Raw genomic sequence first — 27,683 nt, forward strand, 5'->3', positions numbered from 1 at the left:
GTTTGTAAGCTTCTTTTTACATAAAAAATTAAAAAAAAAAAACCCTAATATATGGTGCTCAATTAGATCCCACCAAGCTTTAGATTTCAAAAAAGAGAGCTTAGGACACAAAAATTTTCTACTACATGGATTATTGAAGAATTTACTCTTTAATGTATCTGTAAAGTTACATTTAGTTTTTATTTCAAAATAAAAATGATAAAAATATATTTGGTTGGAATGATAGAAATAAATATGTTTTTTTATATCCTTTTCAAAACAAAAAAGTATAAAGGAATATGTATACTCTATCTTCATTACTTCAAAACAAAAATATTCCAAATATAATTTTTTATTTAATTATATGACAATAAATTACATAATAATTTTTCAATATCAAATATTTATTTTAAAAGTAAAAAACAAAAAAGTTGTTTTTTATGTTTTTTTAATTGATTTCTTTTTTAATTTCATCATTCAATATTGGATTGATTGGAGATTGAAATTCATAATTTATTTTGATTTATTTTTCATAGGGTTATCTCGGTCTTATGACCCGAGTTGCAAGTTTGATATGTTAACTCGGATTATTTTTTTAGATCTTTTTTTTTATTTGATTTTTTTTCAGTTTCATTTTTCAATATTAGATTAATTGAGAATTAGGTTTCATAATTTATTTTAATTTGCTTTCTATAGAGTTATTATAGTCTTATAACCCAAGTCATGAATTTAATACGTTAACCCGAGTTATCTCAGATAAATCTAATATGTTGTTATTTTAATATTAAAAAAATCATCTTAAAATTTTATTTAGTCAAATATTATTATACAAGTTGCATTTAATTTTTTTCTATCATAAAAAAAATATTAATAATATTTAAATATATTCTTCACATTAAAAAAATATTAACTTGACCCGCAGCGCAGCTGGGTCAAACACCTCATCATAACTATGAGACATTGCATGCTGGTAGATAAAGGAGTCGGAAAATAAGCTGTTTGGGTATGTAAAGGCATGCATGGTTTGTCAGCCACCTTTTTTTCCTTCCTGAGATGAGGAAATGTGGCAGTGAATAAGGACACCACGTCCCATACATGAAATGAAGCATTCTATTTATAATATATGACAAAGGTAAGGTGATACTGGGGCGGTTGCCGGATCATAGGCCGGTGTCTCCCCACGCTCACCTCCTCTTCTGGGGCATTTTAGTGGACTTCGGGACCCTCCTGAGTATTGAGTATGTTGAGGTATCTAGCAATGTTTTTGTTTTTCATGATGAACCATGCGAATCAATGCTCCAATGAGTGCCTTTTCTTCATCCTTGTTCAAAGTCTGAAAGATTTAACATGATATCCTTTCATAGATTTTGTTATGTCTGTATTGCTCTGTTCCTATTTAACGAATGTTAACTCCACACCTCATTGTATTCGCAATGCTTTTGTCATCAGTTCATCTTACATATATGGTGCTGAAAAGTTCGAAAGGTAGAGCGAGTTTATATAATATATATATTTTTTTTATTATCGTGAGGTGTCCGGGTCAGCTTGCTCGCACTACGACTATTCCCCACGGCTCACTGAGCATCCTGCAAGCCCAGTGAGCAGGTAAGGCACCACGGGGGTGACAGGCGTGCACATAAAGGATCGAACTCGGGACAGGAACGGAACAAGTCACACGGTTAACCACTGAGCCAGACCCTCAAGTGCGAGTTTATATAATATTTTAAATCTAGGATCAATTACTTAATAATCCTACATTAAATTCAAGTACATTTCCTTCTCTCAATAAGTATTGACTTCAAACATATCTTTGGTAAAAAATTAAAAATAAAAATTCTTACTAACACCGATCTTAAATAAAAATTGAAACAATTAATCGAAATTTTAATAAAATTCAAATAACTTAACCAGTGTAAAACATATGAGCAATAAATGATCAAGTTGATGTAACAATTACTCCTACTTCTATTACTATGTACTTGTGGAGGGCATGTTTGCTATTACATTAGATTGCGACAACAAAAATAAGTATGGAGTTATGAAAGATAATTCCTTGTAATTTCGCTATACTCTCTCAATAGAATGACCTAAGCAACTCATAGTGATGACGCGATTGAATTTTTCTACCACTAGCTCTTTTTTAGGAGATTTGGCGATGAAGTTGCTCTCATGTTGATTGCATCTTTCTTTCTTTCTTTCTTTTTTAATATTTAGTTCTGCTTATACTTATGTCAACTAACCATATAAATTTTATAATTAAAAATAAAATAAGTTTTTATAAACTCCCGATAAGACTGTTAAATAATAATATAAATTATATTCTGAAACTTCACCTAACAGTTTAAGTTTTTAGATTGAAATGATTCTTTGATATAATATCAAATTAAAATTTTACCTAATAACTTAAGATTTTGAATCATAATAGTTCTTACATACTCCTACCAATTTTCATTCAAAAACAAATTCAAGAACTGAAAAGCTCAGCTGTACGTACCTACGGGTTGCAACTTTTGACAAAGAAAAGGTTCAAATGGTTTGCTTCTATGCCTCTTTTGAGATAAAAGTGCTTTAAAATATTCAGGCCGAGCTCGAAGTCTCTATACTCGCAAAGGCATACACGAGTATCTCCTTGAGTGGAGCTAGGAGTTGTCCAATGCTCATGGGTCCAAAAGGTGGGGGGTAATAACTGGAGTTCACATTATTGGCCATGTTCTGTGCCAACTTCCAAGCTCTGCTTGCCACCATAGATAGCAAAAGAAAAGGGAAGGATAGGAAATAGGTTTTCCGTCTTAATTTCAACAAAACCCAACTAGGGCACCAGATACAGTAGCCATTTTGAAATAATACCATCTTTCCTGTTTTTTATATGCATCACTTTCTCTCATGATGATGAAAGGTATCTGATGATTAATTTTGAAAAAAGGTTTCATATTCTATTTTCTTTCCTCATAGAAATGGCGTGTCTGTTGTTTTTTTGGAGACCTTATCTTCTGCAACAAATATGCTTTCGACATTGTTCTTGGAGTGTGAAAAAAGGTAGTGTGCGCCAGTGACTTCGGGACCATGGAAGGGAGACAATATGTTATGGAGGGTACATAGATCGATCATTTGCTCCATTTAACAAAATATTTACTAATTGAATGAATAGCGAAAATACATTCATAATACAATAAACTAGTAAAAAAAATACAAATGTATTTGATTGGAAAGTTAGAAATAAGAAGTTAAATAATTTTCTGTTTTCTCAAAAAAAAAAAAAACATAAAGATATTTTCTTTTTGTTTCAATTATTTTCAATCTTTTTTTTTTCCAAAACATTATTACTACTACTACTATTATTATTTATTTATTTTTGGAGGTGGTTAGCAGTGAAGCACTTAGGTGCATGTGTACCACACTCTTACAAAAAATTCAAAAGTCAATAATTTGAAAATAAAAGATGGTCACTTAATAATTGGTGGATGTGGTTGGGAAGCCTTTGATAGATTATTTAATTATTGTGATGCTACCCTTCACACACGTAATTATGAGTACATATGTTGTCATCACAAGTAATTAATCTCTTGTTCACTTAATTTTTGTAAGTGATTTTGTGATTAATTATTTAAATACATCATTTTTCATTTATTTATTTTCTTATCATTCCTTAATTTCTCATTTAGTTACTAAGTTTTAAAGAATGATTAAAGCATTATTAGGAAAAATAACCCCTCAAATCTATGGCCATGAGGGTTAAACTTAATGCGTAAATTCAAATTACCATTCCCTAATAATAATAAAAAGAAAATAAGAAGAAAATCTTATGTATTTCTTGTGTTTAAATTAGAAAAATGCCAATCTCCGAGTATTAACATTTAGCATGCAATTTACGAATCCATATGATATCCTTATAAACAACATTAGCAAATTAATTTCACAAATTTAAGATTAAATTGTAAAAAATACATGCAATTCTCATGAATCCACCATCTAATATATATAGATATTACACATTCGATCGAAAAAGATAAATGGAACTAATTAGTATACAAAAGTTATATCAAGAATATCTTTAACTACATATATAATCAAATAATATTCTGATAATAAATTCACAAACCATGAGCTTTTAAAACATTATTGGCGTCATATATACCTTAGTCGACGTCATCCATATATAACGTTCAAGACACGTATAATTTGTTATTATTGGGTTTTCAATCTTTTTTGGGACCATGTTGTCGACAAATTTATCTGGTTACTTTCCTTGCACTAGGATTAATAATAATAATAATTGGGGTGCTCTTTTTAGGAAGAAAGTGGAGGCTTCGATTTAGTTACATGTCAAAGAAAACATCCTTGTAGTGAATGAAACATCAGATTCGAGAAACTTCGAGGTTCAAATCAATCAAATAAAAAGTGGGAAAAAAGAAGAAGAAGGAACACCATTGATGTCTGTAAACTACTGGAATGCAATAACACGTAAAGATTCCTTGAACGAAAACAAACAAATAAAAAAAATGGTAACAGATGTGCAAAATAGTGGAAAGGGAGAGATACGAGGGTGCGATGCTCTTTCTAAAATCATATTCCAAATTGTCACTATCTAATCTTTCATAGGATCACTTTGAATGTTCTTCTTTTTTTCTCATTTTGTGTTTGATATTTGCCAATTTCATAAATATTTGATGTAATAGTTGTTAGATTTAATTCGTTAGATTGTTAGGTTAATTTTATCAAAGAACTATCTCAACTCAATAGTTTAAGTTGTTAGGTGAGGTCTCAAGATATAATTTATATTATTCTCTAACACACCTCCTCAAGTGAAAGCCTTTGGGTTTGAAATTTGCATAAGCTCACATTACCTTGTGCTTAATTTTTATCAAATAAATAGGGATGGTGAAATTCGAACTCGTGACCACTAAATCATCAAGACTCTGATACCATGTCAAAAAATCATCTCAACCCAATAACTTAAGCTGTTAGGTGAGGACGCAGGATATGATTTATATTATTCTCTAACAAATTTATAAATCGCTAGGTGAATTATTTTTATTAAAATAACAATATTTTTCACATCAATAAAATTATAAAAACTCAGGTAAAGTTAAATAAATTTAGTCAGAATAATATCTTATTTAGTTTAATTAAACACTCAATCTAGATAAAATTTATATTTTACTTTTTTAAAATTAATCTATCAATTAAATTGAATTTAATAACTATGATGGATGTGGCTATAAAATAACGAAATAAACTTCATGCACGTTTTCTATATTTAATTTACGACTATAAATTAATTTTGAGATTTGAAAATTAAATCATCTAGCTAAACATAATAATTGTAATTGAAAAATGATTAATTAGTCTTTATTTCATTCTTTCAATTTTATTTATTCTTATCATCTCAGTTTCAACTCAATACTTTGCATAAAAAAGAATTTCAAACCTAAAAATCATGATATCGAGTACCTTGTGCTTACAATTATTTGTTTTAAGAAGATCCATATATGAGAATGTGGCCTTTTTTAGGAAGAATCTGACCATTAATAAACAAGAATACCTCTCAAGATAAAAGAAAATATTACACATTAATTAAAAATATTGAAGTAAAGGTTTTGAATTTAGGAATACATCAATTATAGTTTTTGAAGCATTTAAGAATTAATACCCATATTTGAGAAGACGACCTTTTTTTAGGAAGAATATAACCATATAATAACTTTAAGATAAAAGAAGTCATCACTCATTTTTTTTACTCCCGTTTTTCAATATATTTTCAAAAACAAATCAAAAAATACAAAAATTCTCAAAATGCATTTTTAATGCAATTGAGCTAATTTCTAGTCCTTTTATGGTTTTTTACCCTTTTCTCTTATTGTTTTTATATTTATAATTTAAAAAAAATCCAAAAAAACCAGGAAAGAAATCAATCAAAGAAGAAGGAAACAAATTATTAGTGAGTATAGTGTAATTAAGAAAGGGATGGGGACTAATTTGAACATTGGAAACCCCATCCCCAAACAACTCAAAAAAATAGAAAATAACTAATATATTGGCCCGTTTTGGACTAATTATTTGAATTTAGGAATATATCAACATATTGAATCTAGGAATATATTGATTATTTTCTACATCCTTATGTATCCTATCAATTTCTGATATGAATCCCACACAATCGATCATCTCAAGTTTCTTTCGCTTTCTAGTTGGAAACACTGTAAAGTTTGGCCCAGGAGACTAAAATAGAATTTTGGGCTGGTAACAGTCTGCTTTTTCTTTTTCTTTGGACTAAAAGCTATTATTTACACACCATTGAAACGCCTTGAAGATGGACATGTGTTGTGACCCTTGCTAGATATGAATGAAAGTCATAATATGTTGTTTAGTATTTATGTTTGAGGATGGACAAGGCAGTTCTCATTCAAGTTATGAGGAGATAAATCACAATTTGCTGCATTTTCGCAAGGTAACACCGAGATATGCAAGAAAGAAAAGCAAACTTCGGTTAAGAGTAACAACACTACATCACAACGATCAGTATTCTAGGGTTCTTTGATTTGTATGTAGTTAGCTGCACAAAAGCCTGTCGACAGGTTTCATCTATCTAAATATTTCTACGTTTAGGTTACGGCAAGAGACTGAAGGGATTAATTGGGACTTTGGAAGCAAGGGAACACCAGTCTTGTTGCATTTCTGTGTAAATTGCAGTGCAGACCCGCACAGGGCACAACATAGGATGACACGACTAAAGCTCCATCTTCATTTGTGGGCTCTCAGCACTGGTATGCTGTATAAGCTCTGTCTCGATATTGTTTGAAACAATACTTCCACCATTATAACCATTCATCAACAATTTCCCTATTTTTGATCTCCACTCTGAGCTATCCTTCTCATTCTTCCTGTCATGAAAAACTCTGTCACAGTAGTTTAGCATGGTTCCTAAACCACTATTAGGTGTCCAACCATACTGCATCAACACCTGAGCCTCGCCTTCAGTTATGTCTTCACCAACCTTAATCAAAGATTTGAATGCATTAGACATAGACGAATCAATTTGATGGAAGCCTTCAAAACAAATAAATTATCAAATTCAGCACACTAGTCTCCTGAAGGGGGTGGGGTAATCTGCCTAACCACTACCCTTAGAAATAAGTGCAAAAATGACTTGCGTCAGGTCAGATGGTATTTTTACCCCCACAAACAAACCTAGCTCGACCTAGAGCATTGCTGTTCCAGGTCATGCACTGCCCAGTTTACATGGACTAGTACAAAAACTCTCCTGCCAACTCTGTGAGCCAATCAGCAGACTAATATGTGGTGATATCAAGCCCATTTAGCGACTGATCAAATGATGTCAATACAAGTACCAGTAGTCAGCCAAGGAAAACAGATTTAAGTTCTTACCGATAATGGTCTGTTCTCAACCACACTAACCCTGCCACAGTTGGTAAGTTTCATGGCAGTCACCAGACGCTTAATCTGCCAATCAATGGATATGGAATCTACCAGCTCAAAGAAATATGTTGCATAGCCATATTCAGGGCGTTCCAGCACTATTCTGTATTCAAGTGAAACTGAACACCATCACTTTCCAGTACAATATGTAGAGAATACTAACTTGAAGAATAATTTCTCTTGCAGAAATACCTGTTATGCTTTTTAAAGACAAATACAAATGACTGAAGATCTCGGCACCAACCCCATTCAGCAGGCCAATTGCGAAACCGAAGATGCCGTGTCTAAAGAAGACAAGTCATAAATATTATTTTTAAAGTGTTTGATAAAAGAAGGTACAACTCTATGAACAACCACAAGTCCCCTGTTCCCCATAATTTTTACATTAAACTTGTTACCTGCTCTACAAGGGAGAAGAGACATTCCAAACAATAACTAGGTCTTGAGGCCTTCGCACATTGTATGGGAGCAAGCTTTAGTAAGGAGCTACGCTGGAAAAGTAGCTGCACCACAGACAAAGAAAGAGGCTAGCATCAGAACAGATATGAATTTGCAAAGCACAACATGACTTAATTAGGAAACATAAAAAGTACATTTCTAATTCTACTTTTTCCTAGTTAATTAGAAGGCCAGAAGACGATGATGACATGTTAAAAAATGGAACCAAAGGCATAGGAAGAAAAATTGAATCCCTAAATTTTGTATTAGTCACAATCTCAGAAAATCACAGTCAACCTTTGACATAACAGCTTCAAGCTCTCCAAATCCATCTTCAATAAATGATTCGTCTATGGCCTCATCATCATCTGCCTCTCCATAAAGCTTGATTTCTTCAAGAGATACCCCTTGTTCAACTAACACCTGCCAATTGACATTTTCCGCGAAAACTAAATCTGAATTTCATGGAAAAGGGATGAGAAAGTTGCATGCATTACCTGCAGAAGTCCAGGAGCATCTTCCTCCAGTGCTGTTTCAACAGAATCCCTGCAATTCAACAATCAATAGATCCAAAAATTGAGGGTTTACAGAATAGGGGGTGAATCACAGACACAAGTCCAGCTTTAGGGAGGGCAAGACATACGTGGCGGTTTTCTTCCTTTTCCGTGGTTGGATGAACCTTATTGGGTCTGGAACAGTCGAGCCATACTCAACATCAGAAGGGATGGCTTTACGCAAGCATTCAGAATTCCCTGAAATCTTTGATTTAGAACTCTTCCATTTGGTCGGCATTTTGATGCGATCTTGCAATTGCATATGATCCAACTTGTCTTTGTACAGTTTATTGTGGATTTCAAGTTCAGTCTTCACTGGCACCTTGTTAATGGAGAAATTAGAGACACTGATTCTGTCCGAGTTGTGCAATTCATTGTTATCCAATGGTTCAGCCTTGACATTGATCATGGTTGATAAACTTGAGCTAGCCATACCATCAGCTGTTGCAGGCATGAAATGCAGTTTCTGGCATGAATTTGACTCCATGTTCAATCCCTGAAGTTAGCATATTCAATCATTTTCTTTCAGAAGAAAGGCAACAAGATGTCATGTCTCTGACAAAGAATAAATTTCATATTGAACTCATAGTATAAAATATATAAAATCCCTTATTTTTCGTTTCAATGTTGCCATAGAGCATATGCTCTATATTCTCCACATACACGCAGAAAGAGTCAAGAGAACAATTTATCCACCAGCCAAAAATAATTATGAGGAACGTTAACTTACATTTCATAATCCAATCTGAACTCAGGTTAACCATGCACAGGAAATATATTGTTCGTGCCACATGTATCATTGAGCACAAAAAGAGAAACAAGGAGAATTAAATACAGAGTAATCAATCTAAAATAGGCTTCACATACACACACAAAATAAAAGGCATAAACAAGTGTTGACAGAGTTACAAAAATGTCAACACATAAATTGCTGGGAGGGGAAAAAAATCCATAGCATAGCTTTATCAATTATCTATCAAAAGTCACACCATTTTATGACTTGAGTTTTAAACACTACAGAAAGCCATGAAAGCATATAGAGAAAACGGTTTCTCAGGGAGCCACTCAGGCCAATGTACATATGTCTTACACCAAAATGCTCAATCCAAAAATAATAATATAATAATATAATAAACTATAGTCAAGTCTAAAAATCTAAGTAAGAGCAGTAAATGAACAGTAGATAAATGCTCCAAGAAATTCAACTACAAGAAGAGAAGAGTAAAAGGTCATTGCAAAACAAAATTTGCACAAGGGAAGTATAACAAGGTTAATGATTTTTCAATGTGAATGGCTGCATGATGTAAATGCCTACACCTCAAATATTCTAGCAGTCTTCAACAATTTACACAATATTACACATCAGCAATCAGATTAAAAGGACAACAAATTACCTCCAAATTTGTCTTTTCCAACCTCAACATTTTCCTGGAAAGTAACACGAAAAAAGAAGAGTTGATTGTTGTAGGAAAAAAAGAGCACAAGGGCAGTGCTACAACTTGTGGTGAGGGGGGCTACGGCCCCTCAAAAACGTTTATAAGGTTAAGTTTAACCCTGACTTTTGAGGGTTCATTCAATTAGGCCCCGCCAAAAGTTTGCATATTTTATTTATGAACAAGTTATTTTAGATTAATTTTATGTCCATCCTTATATTTTTTTTCCCCATATTGGCTCCCATTTACTTTACTCTAGCTCTATCACTGCGGAGAAATGAGTGCAAGGACACCAAAACTTTAAACAGTTAACTCCACCAAAAGGCATAAAAACAACACCTTGATAGCAGCATCCCTTGCCGCACTCTCAATACAACATGATCAAGGTCATCTCCACAGTCATCAGGACTATTACTTTTGACCTTAATTGTTTGCAAATCAGCACCCGCAGAACCAGTCATGCTATCTCCTAATGTGCTCTGAACATTATTACACGAACACTCGACCTTTGCTTCAGCAGGTTGACTCTGCACCATTGAATTCTGGGTTAAAGTGCAAACAACTATCTCAACTTTCTCAATTCCAAAACCATTACCAGCAACTTCTGAACACATTACCTGATCCAAACAAGCATATGCATTTACTTTAGTCCCCTGACTACTGCAATCTCCCGACTTAACCAAGTCTTGCCCACCATTGCCATTCTGCAAACACTGATTTACTGCAACTTTGCAACCTTCTCTCACATTAGCAGAAGAGCCACTCACAGAAACTTCCTGTAGACCCCAAATAAATGCGAGAAGAAAGAATATTGTATCATATCATATGTATAGGCATTCGCATGAATTTAATTCAAGAAAAGTAATAATTCAAGCAACAATTTACCAAAAATAACACTAAATAAAAAGACCCACAACACCATATTTCACACAATTGCCAAAAAAAATAAAGAAATTAAATTACACCGGGCGCCTAGTTACCTGGGAATCCTCGTACTCCTTTCTAACAACAACATCAACATTGGACCTATACAAGAAATCAATCATCAAAAAAAAAACCCACGAATAAAATCACACAAGGAATTGCCCCTTAAAGAAAAAACACGAAACTTGAAATTAAAAAAAGAAAAAACATAAACATAATCACATAAAAAAATGAAAACTTTATGAAAAAAATTGACTCACTCACGTTGTATTTGGTTTCCCTGACAGTAATAATTTACGACGTTGTAGTAAAGGAAGATGGTCAAGCTCGTTGGACCAATCACCAATGTCATTGAATTCTTGCTCGGATTTTATGGGAATTACTTTTGAACCATTCAATTGCGCCATTTTTTCTTCTTTTTCGAGCTTCTCATTCACTCACATAATCCACTTCCATGAAGCCAATACTGTCTCTTTATCTACGAAATTTAAATAAAATGGATAACAAGAGAAATGATTTCATTTCCTAATTAAGTTTTGTGTTTCGGTTTCGATTTGGGAAATTAGGGGTTTTGTATTCTAGGGTTTTTGAAATATTGAAATGGAGGGGAGATCGGGGGTGTTTGGGGGAGCTAAATGGCGCGAGGGAAGATAAAAGACTAGGGGGAAAAATGGAAAAAATGTGGGACTGGAATTGAATTGAATTCCACGATTTGACACGCTTCTAAACAATTCTTTTTCTTTTCTTTTCTTTTCTTTTCTAGGTTTAAAAGGAGAGGATAAGAGGTAAAAAGGTTAAATTATTTTTTATCCCTCTGACATTTTGATTTTGTTAATTCCATCTCTTAACAATTTAATTTGTTAATATGACCCTTGTATTTCATGATTGTTGTTAATATAAACTTTTCATCTCCGTGTTATATATATATATATTCTGGTATGCCCAAATCATCCTTTGAATTTGGAAATAATGATATTTTTGTAAATAATTAAATTTTTTGTTGACTTTTTTAGAGATAATGTTAAGTGATAGGGTATATATAAAATTCAAAATATAAATTATATATTTTTTTAATCATAGTGGTTTATCACAATTTGACTTTTTTTTATTTTTTTATTTTTCTTAACATGGGGTAAATAATTGGCTTCGACTATTTATACCTGCTCTGGGATGTGTTAAGAAATATGATATAAATTATATTTTTTAAAATTTTAATTTTTTTTAAAAGTATTTTTTATGTTTTTAGATCGTTTTAATTTGATTATATTAAAAATAATTTTTTAAAAATAAAAAAAAAATATTTTAATATATTTTTAAATAAAAAATATCTTAAACTATTATCAATATCACATTCTCAAACATATCTCACTTGAGGTATTAGATATACAATCGCTAAACTATGCCTGCTTGTTTAACCCCAATTAATTGCTACATGCGACAATTTAACTTTACTTCAAAGTTGATTTCAAGATATTTTAGGGTATGATTTGATTAATTTCTCATAATATAAATAATATAAAAGAAAGAGAAATGAGACAGAAGTAATATGTCTATATATATATATAAAAATTATCCCAAAAATATATTTATTTAATATCATCATCTTTATCTTTTTAAACAAATACATTCCTTTTTTTTTTTGTATCTAGTAATTCTATTTTAAAACACAAACCTCACTCAACCTGAGAGATTCCATCTAATTTTATTGATTTCTTAATGAAAATTCTATCTTTTTAGACTATTTTTTGGGTTTTTGCAAAATAAAATAAAATAAAAATAATCCAATAAAAAAAACACATAAATTATCTTCCCCTGCAACAACAAAATCAACGAAGTAGTTCTTTACTCCAGTAAGCTGACAGATACGAGATACAGTCGGCGAAGGTTCCTTTATCCTCTCTCTCACTATACTTCCCTTCGTTATCCCATTTCCTTCCCTTCCCCTCACCCTCAAGAGACAAAGGATTTATAGTCTAAAAGTCTCTCCTTTCAAAATAAAATCTCTACTTTTCTCCAAATGGGTCTCTTTGATTCCCTTCTAAACTGGCTCAGGAGGTAAATTTCCCTCACTTTTTTTTACTTTTTTGGTATTTCTTTTTTATTTTGTTGGTTGTGTTTGCTCTTTTAGTTTTGTTTGGATGATGAGAATGTTTTGGAAAAGATGTGATGTTATTTATCATATATGCTGATTAATTGAACTAGATTTAATTTGTTAAGTTGCTGCTCGGGTGTTGCTAAATTAGTATGTTCGATATCATTTTGTTTTTCTAATGATTTTGAGGTGATAAAGTTTAAATATTGATAGTCGAAAAGTATACTAGGTTAAGAAATAATGTAAGCAACATAAAATTATTCAAAGGGAAAAGAAAGTTGTGGACATAATTTGTATGTTTGTGATGGGATGATATGTGGATTGTAAACTTGACTATATTCTTTTTAGCTCTCCCAAGATTAATATTCGAGAGACATGAATTAGTCATGAGGAGTATTTCGTTGCATAGTTTCTTTTATGCGTTTCGTTTAGTTCATGTATGCAAGATTTTCATGATAAAAGAGGAGCTTTTGGAAATGGGTTATCTTTAAGCAGTGCCTAGATGTTGATAGAGAATACACATGAACAAAAAGAGAAAAGTAATGTTGTTGTGGAAAATTGGATTAATATAAACGAATAAAGGATTTGAGCTTTGTGCTTAAGCATATACAAGGGAATTATATATATATATAAACCAGATGCCATATAATGGGAATAATTTTGCATAATTTGCTGAATATGAAGGAAAGAGATGTACCCTTTCACGTTGTATTACTTCATGAATTAGGAGTAGAAAGTCATCGCATCATAGAGTTTCGGCTGTTGTTCAAATGGGTAGGTGTTGTTGCTCTGTGGTTAATGATCTTGGACTTATCAAGGCAATAAAGAATAGCTTCTCTGAAGATTAAACATATTTATAAAAATACTGCACGACTGTGGTGGAGTTAAAATCTTTATAATTTTCTGTGAGAATGTCATCCCTTGTCTTGCATATGATTAGATTACCGTCTCATGAACCTGACCAAAACTGGAAGCCATTGTATGAAGAGGATGGTGGAGGGTTCATTTCTGTTCGTTTCTGGTTCTCTGATACTTACTCTGTAGGCAATAGTAGTAGAAATGATCTTTTTGATTGATGTCATAGAACATTTTTGGCTTAGAAAGAGCCGAACAGCTTCCCTAGTATGGGAAAGCAACGGTGGTCAAATGGTTATTTGATGAACTTCTGGAAAGTTGGTTCTCATTCTCTTGGAATGTTGTTGACTTATCCAATTGTGCACAACTTTTTTTTATTCTTAATGTTATTTTTAATCTGTTTGTCTAATAACTGTAAAAACCAATGCACATTACTTCTTTCCATTGATTTTGCCTTCTGCTTCTGACATTTTATCAGCTTATTCTTTAAACAAGAAATGGAGCTATCCCTAGTAGGCCTTCAGAATGCTGGAAAGACATCTCTTGTTAATTCCATTGCTGTAAGTTGACACATACCAGGCACATATTTACGGGTTTTAGTGAGTGGCTCCCTTTTAATTTTTTTCCTTTTATGTTTACCAGACAGGTGGATACAGTGAGGACATGATTCCAACTGTAGGTATCTTTTCCTTGAACAAATTCCAAATAAAGCATTTGGTGATGTTTAAAAGATAGACTTTTCATACTATGAAAACCAGGTTGGATTCAACATGCGAAAAGTTACAAAAGGCAATGTGACAATAAAGCTTTGGGATCTTGGAGGGCAGCGGAGGTTTCGTACAATGTGGGAGCGTTATTGTCGTGGAGTCTCCGCGATTCTGTAATACCACCCATTCTCATATTCATCTTTGTTATGCCATTATCACTTCTCTTTATTTTTATTTTATTAGAATGCACTACCTATTAGGAACTAGCAAGAAACACTATCTTTTAGTTCCAGGATGATAAGTCGGAGTCATACCAGACCTTGTAATCCGCATCTATCATCGAAATTTTCCATGAAAACCCTGATTAACTCTTCTCTTGATCTTTGAACTGGTTTTTTTTAAGGCTACTGAATCTTTTGCCCCAATAGAGCTTTGGCTTTTGTTAGCTCAATCGATGACGTTGTTTGAAATAGGTATGGGTATAGGCTATATTTGGCTTTTCTCAATGTCTATAGTAAAGTACCCATAAAGCCAAAACTTTTATTTTTCTTTGTTGACTGTGCAGCGCCCACACACATCCACATATTTAACTGCATGTGAAGGAGGTCTTTTACACTTCTCTTTTCCGACAGGAAAAGAAAAGTACTGATAATAGAACACATACCTTGTCACATCCGAAATGCTCTCTCTTGCTGCATAGGAAAGCATCAATCGCCAAAAGAGAGAAGAAATGCTAACATACTGAATGAATACCTAGTCATACAGTTTATTGTTATGCAAGAAATTTCATTTTCTCAAATTAAATAATGCATTAAGAAGTCATGTTACTTTTGGTAATGGAAAATAAGGGAAGATGACAATAAATTTTTTTAACTTGGAATAGTTGTCCCAATCCTTATTCTTGCAGATTCCATGTTTTCTTTTTATATTGCCTTCACTCTAGTTAGCTAGAGCATTATTGGATGATATCCTCTGTTGTTTTCTCCTTGGTGTCTGTTTAATGGACTAACTCTTTTGTTTTCCATCTGGATTGATGCAAAGACAGATATGTAGTTGATGCAGCAGACAGGGACAGCGTTCCCCTATCTAGAAGTGAGTTACATGACCTCCTAACCAAACCTTCCTTAAGCGGAATCCCTTTGCTTGTCGTTGGCAACAAAATTGACAAGCCAGAAGCTTTTTCCAAGCAAGCTTTGGTGGATCAGCTGTGAGTTTAGTCCTACTATATGATGTAGATTTTGTTTCAAATTTTTCCCTCAAGAATTAAAGGTAGACATTTTTTTCTTATTTGTATTTTGTTGGACGGTTTCAGAGGTCTTGAATCAATCACAGATAGAGAGGTTTGCTGCCATATGATCTCATGCAAGGACTCCACAAACATAGACATTGTCATTGATTGGCTTATCAAGCACTCAAAAACAGCAACAGGATCTGTAGCTTGACTTTCTCCTAGTTGATGGTTTCTTTTACAATAAAAAACGTGAAGAACTAAGCCTAGAAGCACAGAGTAGGCAATACAAATTCTTCCTGGTGGAATTTGTTTGTTGGTTTTTAGATCCCGGTTTCATTCCAAATGTTTTGTTTTTTACACTGTACAGTACCATAATGCTTGCAGCGAGTTGTTTGTGCATTTTCTATTAACCTATTTCCTCGTGTATTTTTATCTTAGGAATTTGAGCCTGTCTGCTTATTTTGCAAGTTTTATTGTATTTATAATGTTTACTACTGTGCTGATATTGATAAAAGTTACGATGATCAATTTCCAAATGAAACCAAAGCAGCATTTTTACTGGGAGGACAAAGGGATTGTGTCATTTAAGCTTCTGTGTTTCATGTTTTATTGGAGGTTTGCAGAAAGGTGCAATTAAAATAATTTTCCAACACTCTTTTTGGAGGTAGGGGCATGGAATTCCTTTTCCTTTCTGCTTTTCTTCTAGCCTCAAGGAAATGCCTAGCTGATAACAGTCGTGATCTCCAACTCCCCGGACAGCTAAGAACACCCTCAATAATTGCAACTCAATGTCTTTATTTATGTCTGTAAACCTAGATGCTGAATGGTGACCTGGATTGCAGAAGGCAGAAAGATCTTTCCAGGGATAAACAGGCAATGGTGTCAGCTAATGTGCAGACAGCAGAAAACTTAGCTGGATTGAAGAAGTCTAGTAGCTAGAGGGCCTTGTTCCAGAGTCAGTACTGGGGCTGTCATTGGCCAAATAGGGTTTCTTTTTTTCTTATATTGGTTAATAGTTTATTAATAATTGCAAATAATGCAACCCAGAGGACAGTTGGATGTGCCAACGAAATCCTACTACCCTCTATCAAATTGCCGACTAGATTAGCACTCTTAATAATCGAATTGCCACCACATTAGGACGTGTACAAATCATGGTTGCCACTCTGCATTGAAGGCCTTGGTGCCTGCAGATGGTAGACAAGAGCAGTGGGAATTACGTTAATGGTAAGCATCGAAGATTTTCTCTTCTTCGAGATTTGTCAACCAATAATTACAACAATATTGAAAGATCCCATGCCATTTCACCATGCAATACTAGCACCTTGTGGCTATTCCAAGTTCCACTCGATTCCCATTAAAACAAAGGGAGAAGATACTAAACTAACATTGAAAGTTAATATTGCTGTGTCGTATAGATTGTTTCCACGTTAATTCTGGTTCATATAGGACATGTAAGGTAGGATCACTTTCTTGAGTGATCTCTAAGGTTGAATGATTGGTTTCGGTGGTTTGTATCTCAGACAAGACAGTTTTAGAGAGAGTCAACAAAGATCTCGAGTTAGCATCAACAAAAATATGTTAGTCCTAGGTCAAGTCTTTTCCCTTACATGCCTATATGGATTTGGTTCATCCTTTCTTTTGTTGGGTCATTTTCTGCTTTATAGTACTGGATTTCATTTTCTAAAGAACTTTCTTGGCAGAAATACTGGATTTCATTTTCAAATCAACAACCTTAACTATTGTTAATTTAGATAGACAACAAGGCAATGATTAATTTTCATGGACAACACTTAGATTCAAAGAATGATGCCAAGGATAATTGTGTTTACGGCAACCGCTCTGCAAATTTATGAATCTCTGCAATGCATGTGAACATATATGACTGAAATGTGAAAAACTCATATTTATAGCTATTAAACCCACATGAGTCAACTTGGCACAAGTCTGAAGTGATGGGTTTAACCCAATAAGTTAATATTTTAAAAAAAAAATCAAAATAATTTTATTTTAATTTTATTTTATCAATTAAGTTTTCATTAGGTTGACCGAGTGAGATTATCGGATGGATAGAAAATGAGAGTTTTGAATAATTAAGGGATTTACTACAACTAGATGAGAATATGTCATAAACAGACTATATATATATATATATATATATATATATATATATATATATATATATATATATATATATATGTATATATTTTGTGAACTAGAGAAAATGGTAAAAAAAAAGATCGTCATATCAAATCAATATAATAATTACAATAAACTATAATTTTTTTATGATGGTTGAATCAAGTTTAAGAGATTTTCAAGATTTAATTCTATAAAAAATTGTTTTTTCGGTGCATTTGCTAGATGGAACTCCTTAAATTAGGTTATGAAAATCATGTTTGAATTCGTTTTGTTATTTTTTTTATTTTATGATTTTTAGTTGCAAAGGTTTAACTCATGGTGCTTATCTTTTCTTATACTAGAATCTAAAATTTAACAAAAATCATTTTCAAACATTGTAAAAGCTATTAGTTTCTTAGTATCAAAGCAACGACATCTGACCTAACATATTAACTCAACCATGGATATCATATTGTCTTAACTTAGCATTTAATGGTACCAGAAAGAGAAGGGTGATATGGATCTGAGCTAAATCACAAACCCCACATGGTCCCACTCTTGAACAAAATTAGATCTGAGCTCATACAACTCAGTTTGAACAAATTAGATTTGTGCCCGAAGCAACAGTGCAGTTTCAAAGGGGACTTTATTAGGTTAAGCAACATCATACAACTCAGTTTCAACAAATTATACCCGATCCACTAGAAGCAAAGAAACTGGATTATTTAAATTTGTTCGAAGACAATATATAGCTGTAGCGCTGTCCATTTGCTGGAAAAGAATAGGAAATGATCGAGTCTCCCGATGTATGTTTCTCAAAAAGGAAAAAAAGAAGCAGCCAATTCTCTGTGAAAGTACTCGAGAAAGAGTAAAGAAAAGGAGCATGCATCTTTGAATTTTGAAAGAAGGTTGAAGAACTCCAGGAGTAAGTGGACTCTTTTAGTCAAATCATTGGTTCAATGTTATAAAACCTTTTCCAACTAATAATGGATTGGGAGACGCAAAAGCATGGAGAACAGAAGAAGATGAATCATATCCCATGAGGAAGCATGCCATATTGTTGATTGCCAAGAAATAATTATAGAAAGTGACCGTTATCCTAAGCATGAACCGAGTAAGTGTCATACTGAATTATGAAGAGATTTTGTTGGAACTAGTCACCGTCGAGAGAGAGAGGGCCAAAAGCCACATCTTCCGAGTGTAGTCAAGGGCTGTTTCGCATTTACATCAGTGGCAAGAAATCTCTGTAACCTCAAGTAGGATGTTTCTGTCTTGATCGATATGTCACAATGAGAAAGGCAAGACCAAGTCTTTGTCCAAATCAAACCATGAATGGACATGACCCTTAATTGATGATCAGATTGACATAGCACCTGCCTCTCAAATCATGATTGTTTATTGCATAATAATACCTTGATTATTCATCTCCTCTGAAAAGTGCCTATAAAAAACAAATAAGGCCAACATTCATGCTTGTAAATCTAACAGAATCTCACGTACCAAAAGCTTAACATTCATGACCAAAAGCTTACAAAAGAAAAGCACCAAAGTAAAAGATGCTAAAAGAATTACAGGATCATGTACTCAACTGAAATAACTTGCTAGTTATTCACACTTACACACAGCCAAGTACAAATATTAATAATGTTGAAGTTCTCCTATGAAATACGACATGAAAGGTAAAACAAAATGCAGAAGTAAACTGCAGCTACGAAAACAGGTAAGGGAAAATGGACAGAAGGGATGGAAAAGGAAGAGTTCATAAATGAAATGAACCCGAGAATAAACAAACAAATGAAGTGCTACATTAAACAACGTATGGAACACCAGGAAACATTGACAGATTGCTGATGTTTCTTTGTCCTTTGAGAAGATGGTGGTGCACCTGAATCAACTCAACAAGTATGTTAAGAGGGCTTGTCATCTACAATGTCATGTTCTTGAGAGCTAGAGCGGCAAAGGTCCTCAATCTGGCTCCTCACCTTGGACATTGAAGGGCGGTTATCAGGATATTGGGCAGTGCAATCGATTGCGAGCTGTAAGAGCTGAACCATATCTTCCTCTACAGTCTGATATCGAAGAAGCTCTAGATCAAACACCTCAGCAGTCCATTCTTCTTTGACAACAGATTGGACCCATCTTGGAAGGTCTACACCCTCATCATTCAATTGTGAATGTGTTGGAGCCTTTCCAGTGAGCAATTCCAACAGCAATATACCGAAGCTGTAGACATCAGCTTTTTGGGATACTTTACGAGCATCTGTCACTTCTGGTGCACGATAGCCATCGATACGGTTGGGAGTGGGTGTAAGACCTGCAAGGTGTGCAAGGCCGAAGTCGGAGACTCGGGCTTCAAGTGAAGTAGTAAGGAGGATATTTGATGACTTGATGTTTCCATGAGAGCTTGCAGGGCCTTGAGAGTGGATGTATGCAATTCCTCTGGCAGCTCCAAGGGCAATGCCAGACCTTGTCTCCCAATTCAATGGAGTCCTGCCGGACCCCTTATTTCCTGCAGTTGAAACCAAGTGTAATAAGAAACAAAACCAACGTTCTAAAAGTTATCTTAATCTTCTGTGCTCAATGAATCTCAACATAATCCAATGATTCATCCAAATCATGCCAACGCTAATATTTAGACACAAAACCATGATTGAATACTTTCAAAAGACCAGTATGCAACTGCAAACTGCAGTTGTCTAGATATAACTATTCCCTCAAGGCAGTTTGAGAGGACTTTAATTGTTAGCTATCCAATGAGACATGATTTCTACCAAATAAAGGCAGCTTAATAGTGAAAAATATGATCTATTTCAGGTGAGGCAAAAACGGAAGTTCAAAACCATGTGTTCAGGATTTTAAATTACATATGGTAAATCTCTGCAAAATTTTTGAGGTTTCCAGTAGTATGCCGAATTGTCAACAAAATTATTACATTACATGAAACAAGCATGTCAGAAAACCCAAATCAAGTAATTAATTTAGAAAGATAACAGAATCATCTACTAGACATAGGAAAAATCCAATAATAATGGTGATTAGGAAAGAAAGAACAACAATTATAACAAAAGAACCAAAAGGAATAAATCATGATGCAAAAGAAGGAAATGCTCACCATGCAATAGCGCAGATAAACTTCCCATGGGCATGTAATCATGAACAAGAAGCTTTTCATCCTGGCTGTAATAATAAGCCCTCAATGGAACCAAATTCTCATGATTCATCTTTCCAGCCCCTTCAATCTTCTCTCTAAATTCCTTCTCCGATACCGTTACTTCCTTCAGCCTCTTCACAGCCACCACCAACCCCACATCCAGAGTGGCCTTATAGGCAGTGCCAAAAGTCCCCTTTCCCAGAACCTCTGCAGAAGCTTTCAACAAGTCCTCCAAACCAAATGCCCTCGCCGTGTTCCCAAAGAACACCAAATTCTTAGTCCCACTACTCTTAGCTTCACTTTTCACCACCGCCACAGCATGCCCTGCGCTTACATTACCACCTTCCCCAGCCGCCTTCCCACTGGGGATCTCAACTGCTATCTCCTTTGGCAGCTCAACATCTTTAGACCCTACTGTTTTGTCTCTCTTTCGTCGACACAAGAAGATCAAGATCATTAAAAGTAACAAAAATCCAATCACACATCCAACAGCAATACCAGCAATTGCTCCACCAGACAACTTATCATCATTACCATTCCCATTTGAAGCACCATTGCAAGAAACCAAAGGCTTCCCACAAAGCAAGGTTCCTTGAAAAGAACTCAAGGGCTTGTTAGACAACTTCTGAGGAACAGGACCAGTCAAATTGTTAAAAGAAACATTGAACTGATCAAGTGGCAAATTCAAGTCAGGAATAGAACCAGTTAACTGATTCTCCTCCAAATACAAAGTATCCAGCCTAGTCAAATTATTAAAACTTGGAGAGATCACACCTGAGAAGTTATTATTAGCAAGTTTAACCTTACCAAGTTCTGCAACCTGAACAAGAATTCAGGAATCTCCCCAGAAAAGAAGTTCCCTTGCAAATAAAGATTACGTAGAGAAACAATATTGCCTATATCAGCAGGAATTGGCCCTGAAAGTGCATTGAACCTTACAGACAGCGATTGCAAACTTGTTAAATTTCCAAGTGCAACCGGCAACCGCCCTGAAAGTCCCATGCCAGGTAACCTTAACTCAACAACTGTGCTTCTCTTTTGATCACAAAACACTCCCACCCATTGACATGGATTATCTGAAAGATTCCACAAGAGTGATCTGCCTCCAACTGCATCACGCAGAGTAACCAGAGCTGCCCTCTCTGAAGCTAGATCTGACTCCACAGTAGAAAAAGAATTCAGTGAAAGAAACACAAAGAAGGTTATCAAAAGCAAAAGGCTTGGTTTCGGCTTCATTTTTCGTGCCAAAACCAAAAATGCACCAAAAATGAAAACCAACCCAGTAGAGTTAACTAGCTGTTATTAAGGTTGTCTTAGGTTTCTTCAAGTTTAGGACAGAATAAGAAAGTTTATCTTGGGACTTGAGGGTCCTCAAAAATGGAAATGGGGTGGTATGGATTCTTGAATTTTGTTGTTGTAGCAGATGTGAATGTGTTTATGACTTCTTTTAACTATTAGATGGTTGTGACCCCAGTGGGGGCGAGAGAGAGAAACGCAGAGACAGAGACAGAGACAGACAGAACTTGTTGTTGCTGTTTACTGTTTAAAAGCCAAGCCAGTGGAGGGTAGAACTCACTTCCTTTGCTCATTGCTGAGTTGGCTGTTGTTCTAGTTTAATAAAGAGTTTCCAACAATGATACAGTGATTCTGGAATAGTGATGACGATTTGGGAGAGGAAATTTGCCATACATGTTTCACCTCGGAGCCATAGTTGTTAAACCAAGTTTAACTCGTCAGGTTGGAAAATTTACGACCTGGAGCTTAATTCAATTTAGAAAAAGACTAGTATGCTGCCCACGATGCCGCGGGACACACAAAAAACAAATTAGTGTATAAAAAATAATAGGTTAACAAAATTCAACCTCAAGGTATGGCAATTTAAATATTTATAAAAAAAACTAATAATAGTAAATAAATCGTTAAAAAAAATCCATCTGAGTCTATTTACATATAAAAAACAACCCGATATTAACTTAACTGAAAAAAACCACGAAAAAAAAAAGTCAAACTTAAAAAAAAACATCAACTTAAAATAAACAGAAAAAAACAAGCAAACTTAAACAAATCTCCTAAATATAATCCAATCTAAAAATTTACAACTTGTTAAATTATGAATCCGAGTTCAATCGAGAACTTAAATGTCATCTAATTTAATTTTGAATGATGAAATTATTGAAAAAACTATTAATAAAAATTTTTGCAAAAGAAAACGAATAGCAAAGAAACAATGGGGCTAAAATTTGAAATTAAAAAAAACCCCAATAAAAATGAAATTAAAAAAAAATATCACAAAAAAAAATTGCAATTAAAAGAATTATGACCAAACTTGAAAGATAAAAAATTGATAAGGAGTGAATTTGAAAATTATTTCTAATATGATAGATTATTTATAAATTAAAAAAAGATGGAGGTGAAGTAAAAAAAAAATTGTGGAGGGTTAACCCAATAGAATCAAACCAGAACAAAAAAGTTAAAAAAAATAATTAAACCAAAAAAATAAAAAAACAAAAGTAAAAAAAAAAGGATAAAAAATAAGACAACTTCAATTAGAAAAAAACATGGCAAACCTCTTAAATTTAGTTTAATTTCTAAAAGTCGCATCTCGTAAATTTTTTTACCTAAATTCAATCAAAAAACATAATTCTCATTCAATTTAATTTTGAAGGATGAGATTGGTAGAAAAGTATTGATAAAAATACCTACAAAAGCAACAAAAAATAAAAATAAAATTTGATATGAAAATCTCAATGAAGATGTAATTTAATGAAAAAATAAAAAACAATCTCAAATAAAAGAAATATGACCAAGTTTTAAAGATTAAAATAAATATAGTGGTGAAATTGAAAATATCTATAAAAACTAATTAAATCTAAACAAACATCTTAAATATGGTTAAATCTTAAAAAGCTCGCAACCTATGAAACCCTGGATCTGGGTCATATCAATAAGTTTATTTAAATCAATTTAAAAATATAAACAATTGCAAATAGGATAAGAGGGACTTAATCAAAATAAAAAATAAATTGAAGGGATGGTATAAATTTTTGCATGGTTGGCACGAAATTCAAGGGAAAAAAAGAAGAAAAAAATGAAAGAAAAGCAATTTTAGGTCAAACCACGCTAACCCACCATACACATGCCACTCATGGAGAAAGAAGACGTCGAGATGAATCAAATAATGCAGCAGAATCACGGTTACAACTGCGTGAGCTAGCTGCATGGGCCACCAGGAGGTGGAATAGCAAGTGACGTGTGCAAGACACGCGTCGACAACTTTTTTGTTCTTTTTTGTGCAAAAATAAAAATATCATTAGGACTAAACAATATTCACAAACAAATCACTATAAAATGACAACCAAATCCTAGAAATCAAGGTTAAAAAATTTGAATTGTAAAGGTAATGTAGTTCAATTATTTTATAAAATTTAAAAATATAAAAACACCCTTATACACAAAACATTAAATTATTTTATTAAAGAGTTACATTAGCGAATTTATATTAAAGTGTTAACTAGGTTTTTTTTTTTAAAAAAAGAAAAACCAAGTTAAATAATTGTAGATGATAAGTTGGTAAGAAAATTTTGAGATGGGTCCCACTAGCTAGTAACTAATGAAAGTAGTTAAGCTAATTTTGGAGCTTGCTTAGTTGGTACGTGGGATTTGGATGTGACTAATATGTAGATATATTTAATTAAGGGAAGGTTTAAAAATAGTTTAGGGAAATTCTTCCCTCATTTTAAGTAAATCCTAATAAAATTATATATTGTGAAGCAAGGATTAATAATTTGTAGTTAAGAAAGAAGTTGTACTTCACATTTGTATCTCTACAGTTACTACACCGACAAATCAAATAGAAGGAAATGGCCTAGTCCTTATTTATACAATGAATAAGTTTTTAATCTATTTTTAATTGTTTTAATTTAATCTTTTAATAAAATATTCCTCTCAATATATAATTTTATCTATTTTTTTTCAGCCAAGTTAATAGCATGATTTATACATGATTTTATTTCTTTTTATATCCGAAATATTTATTTCATCAAATCAAATGAGTATGAGATGTCTTTAATGATTCCTTATATATTATATCATTTTATTTTAACATACTACTCAAATTAATAAATTTACGCATATTAACTATATCTTAAATTTAAATATTAAAATCAAAATATTCTCCTCTTAACAACTCAAAAAATGCAAGACAAATGCATAATTTATTTGTTTTTTGTATGTTTAATTAATACATGACAAAAAATATATTTAAAACTAATATTAAAATCTTAATTAATATATGTTTGTCTCTTGTTTTTAAGATATCACATGTGTTTTTCTAAAAAAAAAAATAGCTGAGATTATGATATATTATTCAGATTAACTAAATTTTTTCAAGAGAATTTCATATGACTATTAAGTTTAGTTTTCATATGAACTACCCTCCCTTTGATATCTTACATAAAATCAAGGATATAATTGATAAAATTATACATATAAAAATACAATGAAGAAAGCCAAACAAATAATAATAATAATAATAATAATAATAAATCTCTCTAAAGATTTCAATTCTATAATTGCAAAGATTGATTATTCTCAATCAAGCATCGTTTGATTCAATTATTATTAAAAAAATGAATAAAAAATCTCAACCAAGCTGTCTTCTTTTAGTTTAATAAGTTCAGAAACCAGCTCGTATTTAATAATTTATTGGGCAGTTCATGAAATTAAAGCAGCAAAAAGTACTCCTTGTATGGCTGTCTATCATCAAATTGTCGCAGCAATATTTTTTTTTCTTTTTTTCTTTGAGCACCGATCGATTCCAAGTGGGCTTCTGACCTTTTCATATCAAGATCCCTTAACAAACTCCAATAAATTACTTAGGAGTTTTATAATAAGTTAATGATCGAATACACGTTAGCATGCAATTAATTATGTTTGCGTTGAACATTATTAATTAATCAAGCTAGCTCATTCTTGGAGATATTAAACAAATTGGAGATGATTCTCTTACTTTCACACCATTAATTTAAGAACAGATGGTATTGATTCTCGAGGGGAAAAAAAAAAAAGAGGGATTGATGATTTTAAAGTTCGGTGCTTAAACTGATTCAAAATTATTCCAGTTCAGGCATATATATTGCTCACAGTTTCAATCTGATGACTTATTTTAATGAATTGTAAAATTACTGGTAAGATTATGGATTAATGTTCTTGGCAGTTCATCGTGCTGCTGGTGTGTTGATTCTGCTCGGGAGTGGCTGTTTCGCTCCCTAATCTCCATGTTTCAGAATGTTAATGAACCTTTACTCCTCGATGGTGATTTCGATACTCTTAATTTTGAGTCAACATGAAAAAATGGGAGGCAATCTTTGTGACTCTACATGAGCAATGTTTATATATTTTTGTATTTGAAATTATATTTAAATTTATTTAAAAAATATATTTGATTTGAAAAAATATTAAATTAATATTTTTAAATGTTTTTTTTTACAATTTTGATATGGTAACATTAAAAAAAATCTCAAAAAATAACATTTCAATATATTTTTAAACAAAAATGATTTTAAAAAAATTTATACATTACAGTACAAACACAAACTAATATCACATGCTTTCATGATTCTATTGGGCTTATAAATATGGGCTATGATAATTATGCTTTCACTTAGAATAATATAGGAGTGTTGTTTAGAAGTATGGTATCAATTGTTTTTCAAAATGTTTTTCACTTGAAAATTTATTAAATAATATATTTTTTATTTTTAAATAACTTAAGGATTATTCAAGAACATCTTGATTCATTTTCACTCTCTCACACACGCTTTCAGGTAAAACTTATTTAAATTTAAAACGTGTATAATTTCGTGGTTGATCATTAAAGTCTTAACATTATTTCTACAAATTATACCAAATTAAAAGTTTGAAACTACTGAATGAGGGAATGATGAACATGGACTTATTTTACTAGGTTTTCTCCGTATTTTTTTATGTTTTTCAATAATTTTGATATATTAATATTAATAATAAAAAAATTAAAAAAATATATTTTAATATATTTTCTAGCAAAAAATTACTTCTAAAAAATATTAAGAATCAAATACCACACACTATATCACATATATCACATGCTCTTATGATTTTATCAGCCTTATGAATATGTACTATGATAATTATGCTTTCACTTAGAACAATACAGGATCAGGCATGGTTTGGTACAACGGGCATGTACTAGCAATTGATTCTCTCTCTAAACTCCAGCAATTTTCTTTGAAAAAGCAATAATGAATGAAAAATTGAAGAGAGATTATTCTCTGACAACTGTTAATGATCGTATACCCAGAACAGATTCGCTAGCACTTCTTCGTTGTTAAGAATTCAGAGTCAAAAAGCTACCATTGGTCGGTCACAATACAAAAATACTACTTTAGGGACCCTATTATACATTGCCTTTTATTTATTTATTTATTTTTTACTTTTTGGGTTCTTACATGACAGGTTGGCGATTTGACGTGGCAACAGCTGGCTGGACAAATGTCACGGTACTGTGGTGATTATGATTTTGATTGGGCCGTCAATAGCGGTTCAAACTTCAAAGGATTTATGCCTTCCAGAGATCATCACTTGGTCCACAGGATAGTCCTGCAATGATGAGAGTGTAGCTTTAGCATGGGTGCACCCTCACACTATTCTTCGTGCTCTCCTTCACCTTTCTTATTTTATTTTTGAATTCTGAGTGATGCTGCCCATTGTCGAATCAACGGTTT

General features: G+C 32.7%; 2 protein-coding genes and 1 pseudogene across 4 annotated transcripts; 1 reads left to right on the plus strand and 2 right to left on the minus strand.

The window, feature by feature from the left end:
• Positions 1 to 6,387: 6,387 nt before the first annotated feature.
• On the minus strand, positions 6,388 to 11,497 carry LOC133670468 (uncharacterized). 2 transcript variants are annotated; one of them, XM_062090970.1, is made up of 12 exons: positions 11,030 to 11,496; positions 10,822 to 10,867; positions 10,459 to 10,617; positions 10,181 to 10,368; positions 9,803 to 9,836; positions 8,498 to 8,904; positions 8,352 to 8,400; positions 8,152 to 8,277; positions 7,815 to 7,919; positions 7,609 to 7,700; positions 7,366 to 7,519; positions 6,388 to 6,973 (listed from the first exon to the last, which is right to left on the minus strand). In XM_062090970.1, exons 1-12 carry the CDS (start codon positions 11,170 to 11,172, stop codon positions 6,707 to 6,709), a joined length of 1,770 nt encoding a protein of 589 aa, XP_061946954.1. In that variant the 5' UTR covers positions 11,173 to 11,496; the 3' UTR covers positions 6,388 to 6,706. The 2 variants fall into 2 exon arrangements, with proteins under 2 accessions (XP_061946954.1, XP_061946955.1); XM_062090971.1 differs by lacking the exon at positions 6,388 to 6,973 and having other exon boundaries at positions 7,405 to 7,535; positions 11,030 to 11,497.
• Positions 11,498 to 12,547: 1,050 nt separating this feature from the next.
• LOC133670632 (ADP-ribosylation factor-like protein 8c) lies at positions 12,548 to 16,221 on the plus strand. 2 transcript variants are annotated; one of them, XM_062091174.1, is made up of 6 exons: positions 12,548 to 12,820; positions 14,208 to 14,272; positions 14,355 to 14,387; positions 14,471 to 14,592; positions 15,465 to 15,626; positions 15,732 to 16,221. In XM_062091174.1, exons 2-6 carry the CDS (start codon positions 14,210 to 14,212, stop codon positions 15,859 to 15,861), a joined length of 510 nt encoding a protein of 169 aa, XP_061947158.1. In that variant the 5' UTR covers positions 12,548 to 12,820; positions 14,208 to 14,209; the 3' UTR covers positions 15,862 to 16,221. The 2 variants fall into 2 exon arrangements, with proteins under 2 accessions (XP_061947158.1, XP_061947157.1); XM_062091173.1 differs by having other exon boundaries at positions 12,549 to 12,820; positions 14,191 to 14,272.
• Positions 16,222 to 19,253: 3,032 nt separating this feature from the next.
• LOC133671220 (probable inactive receptor kinase RLK902) lies at positions 19,254 to 22,480 on the minus strand (annotated as a pseudogene).
• Between the last annotated feature and the right edge of the window lie 5,203 nt (positions 22,481 to 27,683).

This window comes from Populus nigra, chromosome 13 (assembly GCF_951802175.1).
Source record: "Populus nigra chromosome 13, ddPopNigr1.1, whole genome shotgun sequence".
Taxonomy (NCBI): Eukaryota; Viridiplantae; Streptophyta; class Magnoliopsida; order Malpighiales; family Salicaceae; genus Populus; species Populus nigra.

Excerpts from the sequence above, each read along its gene's own strand:
- LOC133670468 (XM_062090970.1), bottom strand. The coding sequence starts at position 11,172 with ATGGCGCAATTGAATGGTTCAAAAGTAATTCCCATAAAATCCGAGCAA. Across the intron at positions 10,868-11,029 it reads TCAGGGAAACCAAATACAAC|GTCCAATGTTGATGTTGTTG; the intron begins GTGAGTGAGTCA and ends TTTCTTGTATAG. Across the intron at positions 10,369-10,458 it reads CATATGCTTGTTTGGATCAG|AGTCAACCTGCTGAAGCAAA; the intron begins GTAATGTGTTCA and ends TCAATGGTGCAG.
- LOC133670632 (XM_062091173.1), top strand. The coding sequence starts at position 12,783 with ATGGGTCTCTTTGATTCCCTTCTAAACTGGCTCAGGAG. Across the intron at positions 14,273-14,354 it reads CTCTTGTTAATTCCATTGCT|ACAGGTGGATACAGTGAGGA; the intron begins GTAAGTTGACAC and ends TATGTTTACCAG. Across the intron at positions 14,388-14,470 it reads GTGAGGACATGATTCCAACT|GTTGGATTCAACATGCGAAA; the intron begins GTAGGTATCTTT and ends TATGAAAACCAG.